Source organism: Lipophrys pholis (assembly GCF_963383615.2).
Source record: "Lipophrys pholis genome assembly, chromosome: 16".
Classification (NCBI taxonomy): Eukaryota; Metazoa; Chordata; class Actinopteri; order Blenniiformes; family Blenniidae; genus Lipophrys; species Lipophrys pholis.
Window position 1 is genome coordinate 9194933 of NC_137634.1, and position 18344 is coordinate 9213276.

At 41.3% G+C, this 18344-nt stretch overlaps 2 protein-coding genes across 2 annotated transcripts; one reads left to right on the top strand and one right to left on the bottom strand.

Moving 5' to 3' along the window:
• Window positions 1-716: 716 nt before the first annotated feature.
• pafah1b2 (platelet-activating factor acetylhydrolase 1b, catalytic subunit 2) lies at window positions 717-6493 on the bottom strand. The gene is made up of 6 exons (XM_080482897.1): window positions 6350-6493; window positions 5838-5919; window positions 4986-5075; window positions 3626-3742; window positions 2920-3042; window positions 717-2035 (listed from the first exon to the last, which is right to left on the bottom strand). The coding sequence occupies exons 2-6, from the start codon at window positions 5916-5918 to the stop codon at window positions 1757-1759; spliced, it is 690 nt and encodes a 229-aa protein (XP_080339023.1). The 5' UTR covers window position 5919; window positions 6350-6493; the 3' UTR covers window positions 717-1756.
• Window positions 6494-10624: 4131 nt separating this feature from the next.
• LOC308121592 (myelin protein zero-like protein 2) lies at window positions 10625-17815 on the top strand. The gene is made up of 5 exons (XM_080482905.1): window positions 10625-10926; window positions 13333-13502; window positions 14883-15093; window positions 15330-15498; window positions 16467-17815. Exons 1-5 carry the CDS (start codon window positions 10866-10868, stop codon window positions 16651-16653), a joined length of 798 nt encoding a protein of 265 aa, XP_080339031.1. The 5' UTR covers window positions 10625-10865; the 3' UTR covers window positions 16654-17815.
• The last annotated feature ends 529 nt before the right edge of the window (window positions 17816-18344 follow it).

Below are 18344 nucleotides of genomic sequence, written 5' to 3' on the forward strand. Positions count from 1 at the left end.
CACATTTTTTCAGACCTTATGTACAACTGGGATCATTTCTCGTCACTCGCATGTCCAACTTGCACAATCCAGTACCAGACACACTGTACACAACCGTCCTCTTCAACACGTAAGGCACACGCACATACACTATTTATATATATATATACTTATATATATATAAAACACATCACGCAAATGTGCAGTGCTTAAGACAGCAGTAACTTGATAAGTCATTACTTGATAAGAGACTCTGGGCCAGGATTGGACCGGAGTGGAGCCATGAACAGACAGCTAGTATAAGCCCACAGACGAATGGTTTTCTTTACATAACCTGTGATTGCTCTCTAACAGTTAGCGTGAATAAGTCCAGTGTAGCTGTGTTCAGTATAGCTTAATAGTGTGGCTATCTCTAAAAGAATATTTAGTAACCATACTATGGAGAGAAGTCAAGAGAGCGCAGAGTGGCGAGGCCGGGTGAGCGTCGACAACAAATACAAGGTCAGAGATCCAGGAGCAGAGCAGCCGAACAAAGACAGGAATTACAGTTTATGCACGTATAAAAGGAGAACGAGGGAGAGAGCGCCTGGAGCTGTCCAGGTTTAAGAGTCTGACAGTGATTATTCAAACATATCAGAGATCAATAGCAGTGTTGGAAAGGGAATGCACGAGTGCTATTTAGCTCTATGCTCCCCAGGAATCTGTAGCAGATCTAGTTCTGTACATTTTTTTTTTTTAAAACAAGTGTCATTGAATAATTTGGTTCCAGCTTCCTCAAACATAATTTCTGGGCATTGGAAGTATGTGTGGAAGGCCTACATACGATCTAACCAGCAGATTCAGCAGCGTGCCGTCATTTATGAATATGTACAAATACATGATATGGACTGACAGAGTGCCGTTTCATACTGAAGCGTTTCTGCAGCGAAGCTGAGGCTCGCCTCAATAACACACATGCAGCAAACAGCCACCCCGGGTCGGAACACTTTCAACAGGTGGCTACACAAAGTGAACATTAAATATAGCGAGTGCTCTTTGCTGGGCTGAGTTCATGAAACAGTGCACAACGACAAAATTATAATTAGAAACATTCTGTCGATTATTTTTTTTACATATCGTTCTGCATTGCAACGTTAAGCTCGAAGCACAAATCGTTAGGAAGTTTCTTTTATACACCCTCGATATATTTCTCAGCAGTGTAACAGCGGCAACAGGGTTTTCACTTGCAGACTGAAGTGGCAGTGTGCAGTTGTGCAATGTCTTTAAGTAATGTGTGAAACCAGAAAACTAATTGGTGAACCAGGCCTTGGTTCTGCATACAGGGAGGAGAGAAAGCGGCGTACAGCTTTCTGTGGACGACACCAGGATTAGCAAACTGGACGAGGTTTTTGTCTGTGGCACAGGTGATAGAAGGAAACACTTTTTTTCATCTACAAGGTAAGAATGGTGTTGGGGTGTGTGTGTGTGTGTGTGTGTGTGTGTGTGTGTGTGTGTAATCCCACATAAACTTTATGTATCCGTGTTTCAGAATTGTCTGAGCAGGTCCGTTTTAGTTCTGCAGTCTCAGCGTCCACGTCCATTGTGAGGTCTCTCTCTCCCTCTCCAGCACCTGATCTCTCCGCTCAGAAATGTAATCATGTGGACCCACTCATGTGAGCGGACCACCTCACCCTGACTGCGAGCCTTTCCTCCTTCCAGTACCGGGGGCATGTCCCCCCCCCCCCCCTCCACAGGTGAGACATGCCTCCGGATCAATGTGCTTTGTGGCCACGGCCGCTCAGACCAGCGACGCCCGTCTCTCCTCTGGCGTCTCCTCCAGTATCTGAAGCAGCAGGTCACTGAGGGGCTTGGCCATGGTGCGGTAACCCGACGACGTCAGGTGGAGGAAGTCAAACATGTCCCTTGGGTTGACGGTCCCGTCAGAGTGGACGAACTCCTTGCTCACGTCCAGAATCTGAGTCTGGCCCAATCGCGGCAGCCAGGAGCGCAGGAAACCGTTAACGGCGGCGTTCTTCTCCCGGAGTGCGTTGGGACGTTCCCCTCGAGGCAACAAACCCTAAAATCCACAAAAAGATCTCAGCTGCTTTGTTTGACATCAAAACCTCCTGACGTGCCACAATGATTCAGAATTCAAACGGAAATCCAAGAATACCACAAACAATTTTCATTTATAAAAAGAAAAGGAAGAGGTGTCAAAAGAGGACATCTGCTGGCTTCCAGTTACTGAGGATTCTTGACGCTACACAAAGTTTAAATTTATTCGGTGTTTGCCTCGTCTACATGGATGTAAAATTCATATGCGACTCAATATTATCTCCATAATGAGACATAATTTATCTCTCGGCTGAAGTAAAGATAGAAATACTACATTGTCTCTTAAAAGCAGAACTGTTGTGAGAAGATCAGAGGTAGCAAAGCTAAAGGTAGTTAAGTGTAACCATGTCAAACTCTACTTATTTCCAACAGTAAAGTAGTTACAACACTTGTGGTCCCTCACTCGATGAAATGGAATATGTTTAAGTTCTTACATAGTGTCAGTGTTGTTCACAAGAATTCAAAATTGTCAAGAAAAACCTGTACTGAGGAAAAATGTAGTTTAGAAAAAAAGAAATTAGAAAATGATAGCTCACTAATTGAGTAGGTTTTAATCAGATTGCTCTTACTGAAGTACATTTCTGTAAACCTGCTTTTTACTGTGGCTTGAGATATATAATTATGTGAAAGAAACAATACTTGAGTGCAACTTGAGTGCAACTTGAGTACCGGTAATTGTTTTCAGTACTCTACCCACCTCTGCCTATCTGTCAGTATTTCATTTAACTGTGGAGTTGTGCAGGAATTAGCTTTAAAATTTCAAAAGTTGTGTCATTACATCACATTAAACCAATGAAATCATGAGATCAATAGGATAAAAAACAGGAGCCGCATGAATAGGCTTACCAGTACTACTATCTTTGCTTTCGGGAGACGTGAAATGAGCTCTTGTCCAATTGCCACGATGCCTCCTGCCACCTGCTCCGCTGTGTGTTCATAGTTGTTGGTTCCTACCCACAGCACCACCACCTGGACAAGAGCACACAAGCACAGTTAAATCAGCTCCACTGAACACGGTCCAGCCTGCAGGACTGAAATCAAACCAAACCGGGTGGAGGACAAACACCTTATTAGCTGTTCTGAGCAAATAAGAATTCATGGATCAGTTTCAAGGTATAAATAAACCCATCAGGCTCGGAGTGATAAAACAGGCTGTTAACACGACAACATTTCCCTCAAACACTAAAAAGAAATTATACGGCTACCGAGGGTCACGAAATACCATCTGCTGCAGAAATTCAGATAAAGACAGTGAGCAACAGCAACGTCTGTGTGTGTGTGTGTGTGTGTGTGTGTGTGTGTGTGTGTGTGTGTATGTGTGTGTGTGTGTGTGTGTGTGTGTGTGTGTGTGTGTGTGTGCATGTGTGCGTGCGTGTGTGCGTGTGTGTTTGCGTTTGCAAAGACAAACAGTGCATGTGTGAAGTCTCTCTGGGTCAAAGGGTGCGACGTGGTGTGTGCACATGGCGTATTGTACTAAGACTTGATTCTGTTTTAACTGTATATGATGATTATGCCCTCGACTGTCTGCTTGTTGCAGATGTCCGCATGTCACCTTGGGACGGATGTTGTCCAGCTCTCCGTTCTGCAGCCTCCACAGCACATTACTTGTAGTGTCTCCGCCGATGCCAAAGTTGAGAGCATGAAGAGGAGAGAAAAACTCTCTCCAGATCTGTTGACAAAGACACCAATCTGAACTTTCCTTCCTCTTTCTCTCGTGCTCAATGAACACATAAATTGATTTTGTTATGATGCTGATACAATTGTTGTTGAGCAAATCGCATCAAAGGTCACAAGTAGTAAACATCACATGCACTTTTTATGTCACTGCGATAGCCAATGTTTGGATGAAATTCCACATAAGTTGTATATGTTAGGGTTGTCAAAATTATTGTGGATTAATCCATCATCATGATTAATCTGATTAAACATTTAAATACTATAAACCCATCTGCAGCGCAGAATGACTCAGAAACCATGAAAAGCAGTTTGCCCAAGTCGACCTGCTGCAGGTGATCTAGTAGACAGAACCAACTCGATGTGGAAGACGCTAAACAGCACGTTGGACCTTCTGATGGGAAATTTGAGAACAAAAAACCCCCTAAGACTGACCAGTAAAATGACAAATTATTACACACTCTGCAGGAAGAAGTTTTCCTTTTCACCGAAGCACTTCAAGTTTAAAATATCACATTAACACGAAGCAAACATTATTTGCTAAACTAAAGTGTTTCCACAAGCAAAGCAGTTGTTGAGTTTGTCATTTTTTTCATAATCTTTGTCCTCCTGCCTGTTGCTACCGAGATGTCATGTAATGTTGAAATAATGTAATGTAATATGAAACCCTGTCAACACAATAAAGTGGCATATGGCTCAACCAGATCGACCCAATATGTTGAAATGCAGAGCATAAATGCAAAGTGCATGAATAAAAGTCTTAAGGTACTGGTACTTCAGTCAGTCTGCAATGTTGATATTGTAATGATGATGACTTTGCAATACATTGTGCAGCCACATTGAATATAAAGACAATCTCTTCCTGAACAAGCATAGTTTCAGGAAGTTGTTGATTTGATCACGCAGAAGACTTAGTCAAGGTTAAATACTGATGCATTATTGCTGTCCAATAAATCACAACAATGAGACAAATCGTCTCTAGAAGCATCGGCCTCTGCAAAAGACGTAAACAGACTGAACATGTAAATAAAAGCAGAAGAGCTGTGCAGGTGTAATATCTGTGTGTTGGCAAATAACAATGTGAATAAAGAAACCAATATCAATATATCAGAGGATGCACCAAATCGATTCTGATTGGAAAGATTTGAAGATTTTCCAGGGAAAATAGTTGATTTTAGAGAAATTTGCTGCTGCGGTGTGAGTATGAGTATATAAACAAGGAAACCCTCTAATCTCACCTCATACTGCTGCATTAGTTGTACCATAGAATCCCCCACAAAAAGCACGTCTGGTTCAGCATCTTTGCATTCTTGTACAAATCGTATGTGCTGCACAAAGAAAGAAAGAAATAAAACAGAGAGACGTCATTAATAAATGTAACATAGAAGATCGATTAGGGAGCAGTTACAAGTGATTCAAACAATTCTGTCTTTCAGACTGAGGTAATGCCTTTGAGTTGTGGGCTTCCTAAGCAGTGAGATAATAGTTGTAAGACAAAATCCTGTGAGCTCATCACAGTCAAGACACGTCTGGTGACCCCTACTAATACAGAGCTCGGTGTAAAGCCGTCTGTCTCAGTTCTATTAGCTTTGGAGGATTAACCTCACAGAGACCTACCAAGAGGCGCAAATACACAAAGCCAAAGGAAACAACGCACAACAAAATCACACATTTTTCACACTGTTACAATTTATTTATATAAAGACTGAGTATTCAGTCAAGGTTTAGTTTGATATTACAATAAACTACTGTATCAAAACAAGAAAAACTATGACACTTGTGTTATGCATTCTTCTTTGTGGACCCCCTGTCCTTCCTGCATGTTTTAGGGTTTTCGTTCTGTTGAATTTTAATCATCCGCTCATTTGATCAGACATGTTATTGTTGGAGGATGTCTATTTAGTCCTATAAAATCACAACACAATACTGAAACCCAGATGGTGAACACATAAAGAGTTCAATATAACATTATTGACCATTGACATGTGCATGACTGCTTAGTAACATACATGTAATCCTGAAATGTGAATGAATCTCAAGACTAAAGGCAGGAAGTGTTTTAACGATCTGCAGCAAAAAAACAAACATACTTGTGACATCCACCGTCCATCCCCCTGAACATCCTCGACTGGCTTAGCCACTGCAGCAGGGTTCAGCTCGTCCCCGTTCATCCTGGAGGAGAAACCCAAAGCATTTCCAAACATAAATACAACCACACACAGCACTCTTGATGTGGTAAACAGCATCGCACCGCAACAAGCAGCGGGGAAGGGTTCACGATGGTGAAACAGCAGCCGGAGGAAAGCATCAGCACCAGCTAGCAGAAGCTATAGCTGTGGTGCAGCGGCTTATGGCTTCAGGAGCAGACGGACCGGCGGCCTAATACGGATGTAGGCCACTTTCGCTGGCCTGGCGGGTGTTTATAGATCAGAGCAGATCGCATTAACTCGGCTGGTTATCTGACGTTAGCTTGTTAGCCGCTAGCTAGCTAGCTAATAACTGTACATCATCGCTGGCAGCATCACCGACTCTCCCGACACAAGCCCGTTATCGTAAAGCGTCGCGGGGGAAAATGCGTCTTCGTCGCCAAAAGAGACCTCACCTGGCGAGCGTGTCGGGTCTTCCCTCCCTCGGCTGGCTCTCTGACGCCGGTTTGACTTCACCGGGTGGCGGTTAGTCGACGCGGGTGATGCTCGCGAGCAACCGTTAGCTGCCTCCAGCTAGACGAGACAACAAAAGGTGTGTCAAGAAGGCAACGCGCAGAGACGGTGTGAGGGCGGAGCGCGGCGCTGCTCGCTGACACCACCAGTCGTAACCCCGCAAGGCAGACGAGACACTGACTGGCCAGAGTGATGCTCGTCAGGGAGCCATTCGGGCAAACCATGTCACTTTTTAATCTCACCTTGTCGGAAAGTCTGGAGCATGAATCCTACTTGCTTTTGTAGTTTACAGCGTGTTGCGGCCACCAGAGAGCTGCTGGGTTGGTAAGATGTGACTGCGGGGCAACAGCACTTTTTTAACACAGCTGGTTCGCAATGAATCATGGGTAGCGTGATCGTTGTGGCGATGTCTCAACAAGCTGAAGCTGTCCCCACATTGACATAATACTTTACGTGTTTCAGATAATCGCGAAGCTGATCTGACAAACTAAATCCTCATCTCACCTGCGTATTCCTTCTCTCTCACTTGTGACCCATCACTGATCTACAACCTACTAGCTGGCTGCAATGCATCATGGTCAATAGGATCAAACTGCATTCTAGTACTCTCATCTTTAATTCTGATCACACCTGGAGGGGGAAATGGTATGTTTCTCTATATAGCCAAGAGAAACTGTTGTTTAAAGATTATTAAATGGCTGGCCGTGTTAAATTGAACACATTTTATTTTATTTGAAAAAAAAAAAATACATTGGTTCATTTACAAACAATTCAAAATAAAATCGATACAGGCTGCCACTCTTGTAGGCCTTTCTTTGTGTGGGTTGCATGTTCTCTCTGTGTATGCTCTAGCTTTCCAGTCCAAAAACACGTATGAGGTAAACAGGCGGCTCTAAATTGCTCTAAATGTAGAAATGTGAATGAGTCTGTCTCCATGCCCTATGATGGAAGAGTGACCCCTGGATGCCTATAGTCAGTATTCATATTACTCTAAGCTGTTGTTATGAGTTACCACTTATAATTGCCCTAAAATTCTATCATACTGATTAATCATTTTATTGAGATCATTGTGCTGCTTGTTGCTTTCTCAATTGGCTGAAGCCTCTTTTGTACCTGAAAAGCAAAATGAGATAATGAGTAATAATCCCCCTTCCAAAGTGAAAGTGCTTACTTGGCATCGTAGCGAAATGCATTCTTTGTTTTTCTCTTATTTTTTCTTTTTTTTGGGGGGGTCTTCTCACACAGCAGACTAAAGATCAAGGACACAAGGGCATGTGTGAATTCTCTTAAACAGCCTCCAACAGTATTTAACTGCAGGTACAGACAGGCCCTGAATAACAAGTTATGAAGCAACGTCATTGAAGCTTAAACATCGCTCCACCCATCAAGAACTGCAAAACATTTTCAGCACCAGCATACTGCACAGCCACCACAGTGGGCAATTACAAGCTACTGAGTTTCTTTGTTAAACTGATTCACATTCATTTATAACTCCTGTGCAAAAGGACAATTACAATGTTTCTGAGAATTATACTTTTCACACTTCTGGGCGGATTGTTGGAGCTTGGTAAGTTTCAAATAGCATCACTTTTCTTCTTTTAGTGGAGAACCATGATGAATATAATGGTATGTTTAAGCACAGAGCATGTGGATATACATACTGTACATACATACATATCGGAAAAATACAGTTTTGGATTGCTTGAAAGAGAATGAATGAACTTTTTGTATTATTGTTTTTCTTCACTCACCTTTAGGATCGGTATGCAACAAAAAGTCATATTTAACTATAATGCTTGGAAATGAAATGTTGAATGGCACAAAAAGTCATTTTCCATTTCTTTATAAGAGCTCATATAAGGACTTTTTAATGCTGTAAAATATTCCAGAGTGGCTGAAAGTTTCCCACAAGCACAGATGGGTGTTTATTTGAAGGGGTGAGCCATAATTTTTCAACAACAAAGAAAGAGAACGAAAAACATCCCAGCATGTGAACAGAACAGACAGTAACCATACTGACATTCCTAGACATGATATGAATCTAATCAAACATAAGAGTTGAAACCAAGAAAGACATAAACCAAGACGTAACAGACGTAACAGAAGCAACAGAGAGGGGAAAAAAGAAATAACACAAGGCAAGCTTTATTGATGTAAAAAAAAAAAAAAGAAAACTACATATCTTCCAATGGTTTTTGACAAACTTGGATCTGCATCTATTCCCGACATGTTCATCGGAGAGTGCTGACACTCTTTGTTGTCTCCAGGGCTGCAACAAGTCGGTGGGATTTTCATTTACACTGCAGCCGAGGTGGAGGCGGTCAATGGGACGGACGTGAAGCTGAAGTGCAAATTCAGCTCCATGAAACCCCGTGTCACCGGAGTCTGTATCTGTAAACTGGCTCTTCAGACGCAGTAAGAAACGTGAGAAGACGGTATGTGGTGCACGAGGTTTTAAGACGAGGCTCAAGAAACGGTTCAAACTCATTTATATTCATCGAGGCGTGTTCTTTTATATCTTCATTTATTCAGAATGTGACTTGAAAGTGTTCATGTGTGTGTATTTCAGTTGATGTTCTACCATAGGAAACCCTACCCCGTACCCGATGGACGTTTTAGGAAACCTGTGGAATGGTCAGGGGACGTCCTGGAAAAAGATGCCTCCATCACCTTGAAGCGAGTCACGCCCAAATTCAGAGGTACCTACGTCTGCCAGGTGCGCAATTTGCCAGACACAAGAGGCAGGGATGGAGAGGTCGTCCTCAGAGTCGTCAACGAGACTTCCAGTAAGCTTTTTTTTTTTTTAAATCCTTTTGACCTTTTTATGTGAACAAATGGTGTGCCATTAAAATGACTTGAGTTTCATGTTAGGCACTTAAACAGAATGAACCTACTTTTTTTTTTTAGAAGAAGAAGATAAGGATACCTCAGAAAATGACTTCTTCTGTCTTTTGCCTTGCAGATGTTGACCCATTCAACTTGTTCACAGCTTTGCTCGACCTGGTTTGATTGGGCTTTGACTCGTGTTTTATCAGTGGATTTATCAAAGCCACAAACTTCCATCTAAAGCTCAAGTTTTACTGCTAGATTGAGCGGCAGACAATCTACAGGAAGTAGTATAGCAGATGATGTAGCCTAGAGTACTGTTTAAAAACTATGGGAACAAGATGTCGATATAATCAGAACTCAGTGTCACCCGAGAGAGTAACGCTCGGCCATCTTCAGTGATAAGGAGAACAAGGAGTCCGGCAGATGATGGGAAGGAGATGCCGCACAGGCCTGATCTCACCATCAAGGAGTCAGTCTGGGATTGAGGGGGAAAACAAAACACAAGAAAATTAAAGAAGATGAATTTGCAGACCGATCGCGTCAACTTTTCCAAAATGTTTGGAACAACTATGTGATGGATTTTAATAAATATATATTGTCTTGCAAACGTTTGATGTCCGTGTTTGAATCCACTCAGCCTTGATGTCTTTTTCTTATATCTCAGAAATGCAGCAAAGCCACAATTATTACTTAAAGTAGGTACGGAGGGATGGATGATGGATGGATGGATGGATGGATGAAGGCTGACATATAGACATTAGACAAAGGTTAATGGACGAAGGTAATCTGCAACTACAAGGGTTTATACAAGGGTTTTCATTTATAAAGGTTGCTTAAGCACAAAACGGGTCCTGAAAGATGTGTACGCCACTTCCCACGTAAAGTTTGTGATCTAAAAAAACCCAAACTGTACAGTATGCCAACTTTGCACCTTGCGCATGCACATTTTTAGTAGGAATCCTGTGCAATGTTTTATAGATGAAGCTCCAGAGCAGGAGGACGTGTGGTGTAGTGGTCAGTACTCTTGTCTCACGTGAGACTGTGATGGGTTTGAGTTTGCATGTTCTCCCAATGTGTGCCTGGGTCTACTTCCAAAAGTCCATCATGAGAAGATGAGTACTCTTTTTCCAATTAATAATAAAAAACTTTTTTTTTTCTTTTCTTTTCTTTTCTTTTCTTTTCTTTTCCTTTTCTTTTCTTTTCTTCCTTTCTTTTCTTTTTTTTTGAGGTTTGCTGACAGACACCTGTTTCTGTGACATCTTTCATGGCCACAAGATGGTACCAGTCAGCAGACAACGGGCTACAACTCTTTCTTTCTTTCTTTCTTTTCTTTCTGTGCTCTGTGAGTCGTCAGCTATAAAACACCCATACATCGACTCGTGAAGGCTGCTTCAGGTGAGACGGCTCGAGCGCCTCTCTCCTGTTAGTGAACAGGTTATGCAAGTAACACGCGATCAAGCCCCGCCCACCAGGTGTGTGTGTGTGCGGAGGAGTAAACCACTATTCCTCCTCGGGAGCTTCCCTTCGACTGTCCGCGGTGGTCCTGCTTTCATGTCCTCCCGTTAAAAGAAAACTTACATGAAGGCTCTTCTTCAGAGGAACTGACCCGCCGGAGTACAGTCTTCTTCAATGTGTGCTCCCATGTCTCGGATATGGCCTCTGCTTCTCCTGGGGGGACTGCTGGTGCCAGGTGAGCGCGAGCCACTTCCTGGAGGAGCGCGAGCTCACCTTGCCTTCACTTGTTCTTCAACGACAAAACAGGCCGAGCGTGTGAAGTACTAAACAGCTGTAAGACGTCTCGAACTCTTACAAAGTCTGTCTTTGGATATTATAAATGCCCCCAGGGGTGATTAAATGAGCTGCAGGACTCATTTTAATCCCACGGGTTATATTTTGGTTATTTTGTGATAGTTGTCAATTTAAGTGAAGTATTCGTCCTAACATTCAGAAAGAACCAGTGTTTAAAAGTTACTGAACTTTTAAACTACTCTTACATTGTTTAAATTGTACTTTATTACACTTAGACTTATATCTATGTCACAAATGACTATTAATGGAGACTAATCACATTGTCAGTAATAGACATTGATAACAATATAGTTGTAGGTAATATCAAAGCATTTCTCAAAGGGAAAACGCCAACACAAGTTACTCTATGGTAAATAAATGTGGCTATAAAGCAGTAATTTTACGTTAAAAGAACATAAAAAATACCGTTTGAATATCAATTCGTTGTTAGTGTACTCAGTTGTGACATGATGGACTACATATGAGATAAATTACACACTGATAAAAAATTACAAACGAAATTGTAAGTCATCCAAAAAAGTACTTTGATGATAGTTTTTTTTTTTTTACTCCCACTTATGCAAATACCTCTGTATAACACTCATGATCATACCCGTGTTCATGGTTTTGTTATGTGTTTTGTTACAAACCAACATCAAATTGTGATGCTTATGTTTTAAATATCCTAGTTCAAAGACATTTCCTGATCTTGTTGGAAAAGCCACTTGGATTTGTCTGATTTTGCTCAAATCAGTTGAAAAATAAGATTAATGCTTTTTTTAATCACATATACATACCAATAATATAACAAGTCTGATGTTTCACTAATAATAATACACTTTTCTCAATCAATCAAACATTTAGAGATCACTTCCATGCATGTAACTTTTAAAAAGTTCAATTTAAACTGCTCAATAGATGGTTGACAAATAATAGAAAAGCAGACTATTAAAATGCCTGAAATGCATCTATTTTCTGTTTTAAAAAATGTGGTTGGGGCTGTGTTAAAGGGCAAGTGACTGAAGGCAACAGGGCATTGGCCATGAGAGTGATTTGTGAGTGAGGGTGACTTTTAAGGCTGTTTGTCTGATAAGCAGGTTCATGTTTTCACAGTCAAAAGATAATGTGGAGCATGCTTTGTAATACAAGTGATCGCTTGTAATGTTCCCAGGCTTTTTCCAGTGGAGGAGGAAACCACTGAGGAACTGAAACTAAACGTGTTTGTGTTAGTAGTATATAAACAGTACGCACCTGCAAAACCATGGAAAGAATTTGGATGGAGTTTTTTTTTTTTTTTTTTTAAATTAAATTCAGCTTCAACTTGAGACAAAAAAAGGTTGATGTGTCAGTTTCATTTCACATGATACAATTTTATTGACGACAGAATGTAATACTTTCACTTCCACCTTTAAAGCTGCTTGTTTGACATTTTTTTTTAGTCCCTCATGTTCAAGTACAATATCTTGTGTTGTCGCTTTGACTCACATTGAAATGGTTTAGATCGACGACAACATTCAAAGAGGAGGCGCTTTAACTCCTTAACAAAGATTTATATGAGTCCCAATCCCTGCACTTTCTTCACACAGACAGACATGATGCACTACTTTAGAGTGTTACTGCACAGTTTTGGCTTCTCCAGCTCTCACGAGAAGGAATGTTTTAATCCACGACAGCAGGATGAGTCTGCAGGTCTGATCTCCACCGTCCTACAGATTAAATTGAACTATTTGGGACGAGCAGCAGTTGGCATGTAAAATAGTTTACCACAATTTCAAATAAGTAGTGTCAATACTAATGTGTGGAAATGTAAACGGAATTATAAAAGTTGTGATTATCTTTAGTTTATGTTTTTAAAGCACTTGTAGGAGCCGTCTCTATCCAGCTGACCTCCTGGACCTCAACAATCATTAATCCACAGAAGGTGCAGCCGCTGGGGAAGTATTTGAATTATTTTGAGTTTCCTGTGCTGGCCCGAGTTGCAAGAGAAGAGTTGAAAATCAGGTCTGAAGAAATGGCTGCAGTTTGGACTGTGGCAGTTCTCGTCACAAGAAACAGTCGGTGGACAGCCAAAACCCATAAACACTCAATCTGTGACATGACAAGACCTTTTCTGTCTTTTCAATGCCGTTTCATACTCATAGTTTCGCTTTGTTGGATTGGTTCCATCAATATTGAATGAAGAAATGCTATTTAATGGGACGCTTGAAGCACAGACTTGTCCTTCTGTAAACAAAGCAGTGGATATTTGTCAGGGAGGTGAAATTCTGGAGGAGTTATCGTTCTCACTTCTCAATTCATTTCGTCTCAGCGGCGCGACACGTCAGCGCGATAGAGATACATACCGCGAGCGAGCTGGAAGTGGTCAATGGGACGAACGTGAAACTGAAGTGCACCTTCAGCTCCACTCACAAAATGTCGTCTCAGTCCGTCACGGTGTCGTGGAACTTCAGACCCATTAATTCAGGATCCGATGAGTCGGTGAGTAAAGAAAATTGCATTTTTTTTTTTTCATAATAATAATACCTCAAAGTATTGGAACCAGTTTATTTTGATGCTTCAGTCTAAATTGAATTGTGATGCACTTTCATACATTTCTTGCACCAATAAGCTCACCAGCTTTCAAGTGGTTCCTGCTGTTTCAAGATAGAAAATCTATTACATTGTATTTCAGTGTCCTATTATGATTCGTGTGTCCATGTTCAGTGGGGTCGTTGTAACGTTGTACTGGCTGCTGCCTTGGTCTCTCTTAAAATAGAACAGGTTGAGGTTTATAGATTCATGGAAAAAAAACAACAACATCCCAATAATAATGACAACTAAGGCAAGTCATCATTGACTAAACTGAATGGAAAGGATGTTTGCATACTTGTCATGTTGTTTGGTCCCACAAGTCTCACCACCTGCATAGACAAATCCCCGGCCTCCATTCCACAAACATTAAACAATCGGTCAGGAACCTTGGAGTCCACGCGTTTCCTTCCATCAGTCGTGTGTCCTTCAGCTCCAGTCCAACTCCAAACTATCAATTTATGACCTACAAAAAGTCACATCCATGCATTCCTCTTCTCCCACTGCAATCTCCTCCCTGCTGGTTTAAATTTAAAAGAAAAATCCCTTTCCTGTCTCCAGCAGGTTCAGAACACAGCAGCCAGGCACCTTACATGGTTTTAACAGACGCCACCACCCCTGTACATTTTAGATGTGGTTTTAAAATTTCACTTATAACTCTTAAAGCATGCCTGGGCCTCGCCCCAGCTACATTACTGAAATGCTGATCCCTATATGAACCAGTGCCCCTGAGGATCTACATGCGGAAGTAGAATCTGGCGGCATGAAGCCTGTTAACTCGAATTGTCATTGTATAAGCCGCAGGGTTCAAAGCGTATGGGGAAAAAAAAGTAGCGGCTCTTAGTCCAGAAATTACGGTATTCTTGATTTGAGGTGGTGGCGTCTTTTAAAATGCTTCCTTTTTAAATTTCCTTTACCCGTTAGATTAATCCCATTATAAATGCAATTTTTCTTATGATTTGATTGATGTCAATGCACTCTGTAAAAGACTCAACATATAAACAGCAGCATGCGAGTTGAAAGTCCTGCCCTTGTACTTCCTCCTAGGTAGTTTCTGTCTCTTTGAATGACTGTAACCTTCTCATTCATTCTATTCCGTACACCCTAAGATCTTTGATGTTGACGCTCAAAGTTTACTGTGTGTGTTTATTGTCTTTTTTGGTGCAAGTATCATTCTAGCCACTGCATCATACAGTAAAAGGTTAATGCCGCTTAGGAGTGACTGAAGGTATGATTTTCTGTGTTTCTGAAGTTGAGAAACCACGCGATTGCTAATATGTGTCTATTTAGGTGTTTTACTACCAGGAGGTGGCGTACCCTCCCCAGCACGGACGTTTTAAAGGCCATGCAGTGTGGTCGGGAGACGTTTCAAGTGGGGACGCGTCCATCACCCTGCACGAAGTGCCTCCGACCTTCAACGGCACCTTCGTGTGCCAGGTGCGCAACCGTCCGGACGTACACGGCCAAAATGGAGAGATCGTCCTCAGAGTCGTGGACAAAGGTTAGAGAGCATCACATGTCTGAGTCTGTTTGTCATTCATCAAGCAGATCAAAACAACAGAATTGTCATTTGTCCTTTATTTACTTTTCTGTTGTGATTGTGATACGATCCCAATGGAATAGTAGAATAAGCTGCATCATATCTGAAGCATGCATAAGGTTTAGTTTGTTGGCGTGTGTTTCAAAGCACCTGTACGATGCACTCCTCGACCCTTTTCTTGCCTCCTTTGCTTCTAGCATCGATCTCTGAGATCGGCGTCCTGGCTGCTGCAGTTGGAGGCTCGTGTGCAGTAATCCTGATCATCTTTGGTATTTTCGTGGCGGTAAGGTTCTACAAGAGAAGGCGCATGGAGAATGACATTGAAATGGGCCCACGAGAGCAGGAGTGGAAGGATCCAACAGTGTGGTGAGGGCCAGAGAACCGGAGCTCCTCTTCTTCTTGGGACTGGTGTGGAGTCTGATTGACTGCTTGGGTCTATTCTCCTGGAAGAGAGATTCGAAAAGCAATATTTTTCCTTCCATGTTTGCTTCTCCAATGTGAACTTTTTATTTATATATCTGTCATTGTAGTTCTTTATCACTACTTCAGTATTAGAGATTGTGTCATGCTTCCAATTTGTTGTAATACCAAACATGCAGATCTTTATATGCTTTACAAAAAAGGTTGCCAGTGATTGCAACAAAACAAGACTTTAAATTGTAGACGAGGGGATGTAAATATGGATTTTTCTATGTCTATATTCTTTTAAAATTTGCTCATTAACATAACTTCACTGCAGCAGTGCTGACTGCAACAGAGATGCTATTTTGCATTTTTATTTTTGTACTGATTGACTCTGAAACCATGGAGTGACTGTTAAGAATGTTTTAAATTGAATCATTGCAATAAGGTTGGCACAAAATAGTGTCCCTACAAAAAAAACACCAGCACTTCATATATGACACTGCTGCAGTGAAAAGAGTCTTTGTCGCTTGCTATTAAGGGGTCCAGTTTACAAGCTGTGGCAGTTAAAAGCTGATTTTATTTTTTTTTTTTTTCCGGTACAAATCCTTCACTTTTCTCTGTGAGCAGCTTTAACAAGTGATGCTTCACTCTGATTTGTCAAAACAGGTGAAGAATGAATCAAAGCTCACATCTGAACTGGTCTTATCGGAAAAAACAAACAAAGCTGAACTCACATTATGGTCATTATTCGCTGGGCTGGGTTTATTTCAAGCTGAGGATTCTGGGTATTTTGGCAGTGGATGGTTGCTGAGGTTAACCAGTGCCTTTTTATTCATCGGCTACAATCTTCACGCGCTCAGTTGTCCACAAGCGGACTGTCTCACTGTTTCCATCTCTCTGTGAATTTGTTGGACGCTGGTTTGCATCAGTGCACCTGAAGAGGCAGTTCACCTGAAGCTTGTGGAGAAGAAAAAAGAATCTGAAAGTTCAGACGATGAAGAGTCTGAGCCCAGCAGCGGAGATGATGAGGAGGAGGAGGAAGGCGAAGAGGATGACGACGACGACGATGATGATGACGACGATGATGACGATGACGATGGAGGAGGTGACGATTAAATAGCCATGCTGAGTTGTCTAAAATCATTCATTTATTATTAATGAACAAAACAGTCACTTTCAAATGATAATTTATTGTGAATTTTTCCATCTTTTTGTACATCCTGGTCACTGAATTGCAGTAATTGTGTTTAGCCTTGCACATCGAACCTGATTGGAACAACAATCACGACAAAAAGAAGAGGGGTTTTTTTGTTTGTTTTTTAGCTAATACAAAAGAATTAGTGAGTCATTAACCAGAGAGATCGTCTTTTTCACTCTTTACAGTGTGCCTGTTGAAATCTGTTGCGTACTTCAACTTCAGTGTAGTTCAGTCAAAGTTCAGCTGAGAGAAACAAGTGTGTCAAGCAGCTATTTTAACATCAAATAGAAAAGAAATGCTCTATGGAGTTCTGCCCAGCTTATTTTTTTATGATGCGGCATCATCAGATTTTCATCACCAACCAACAGTTCTATTGCAATAGCAGTGTTTTTATACAGATATGTGTTTTTCCACATATAAGGTAGTACTCCTTGTCTGGTGTATTCTGATGTGTAAAACTGATGATGTCCCACTTTTATTTGATCTTTGGTTTTTTTTAACTCGTGTCTGTTTTGTGTAATGTACTTTAACCAAATACCGCCGTAAAACACTCTTGTGCCAGTTTCAGTGGGTTTCCACTGAACGGCTGGAGAAGTATTGCCCACCACCAGTGTTCTGAAAACTCATGCATTTTCATGCTTAACAAATGGACTATAGATTTTTTTTTTTTTTTAAAGGTTTAGAGAAATTGGGTTCATCAGCACCACCCAGTGCAGACTGTTTCTGTCTGTGCAGCGTTCCTCCTGCGGTCACTTTCTAAAGGCATCAGATGTTCTGCTGAGAAACGTCTTTTATTTGTGCTTTGATGCACTTTAACTTCTATTGAGGACTTTTGATGCTGCCGGAAATAAAAACAGGAGAATTGGTGCTGTCATTTTATATCTAACGTCCACATAGTTTACCAGGGGTTAAAAGTGAATAAAAAAAGAAAAGAAGTCATGTTTACTCAAGCGGCGACAAATGATTTTATATTGTGATTTTGTATATAGTGTAAAATAAGCAGAACATTTAACTTTTTTAGATCAACTCCTGAAAATTTGTGTCTGTTGAACAACTTTGAAATAAACTTATGAACAAATCATCGGCGTCATGTTATGGTTGCTACGCTTCAACAGTGAATGTTGAAGTGAACAGTAGTGGGAGTGTTCAACATACCAGCGCCAGCCACTCCCGCATGTGTCACACATGACAATGAGGTCCCGTACAGTCACACTTTCCTGCAACAGCAGGGCAAAGATTACAGTTCTTTAACCTTCTATCTCATTGAGTCACTTTGTCTTGGTTTTTGGTAGAAAAGGGGTGAAATGTAAACTGCCGATCTGAGCCCACACTGGGAGTGTGTTTCCCTTACGACACTGTGTGTCACACTGGAGCTGAGCTGTACTTTGTTGTTGGGGTAAATTACAACAGATGCTTTTATTTCTGGATGAAAAGATACAATTTATGTGCTTTGTTGGGAGAGCTCAAACTAAAGAGAAGTGGAGGGGGATTTTACCTTCGACATGTAGGAACTTATCTGGAACTATGCGAACCTCCCATTAACCACTACCTGATTTTCTTGGTTTGATTTTCACATTATACTTTTTTTAAAAGGAGGCTCAAATGCAGG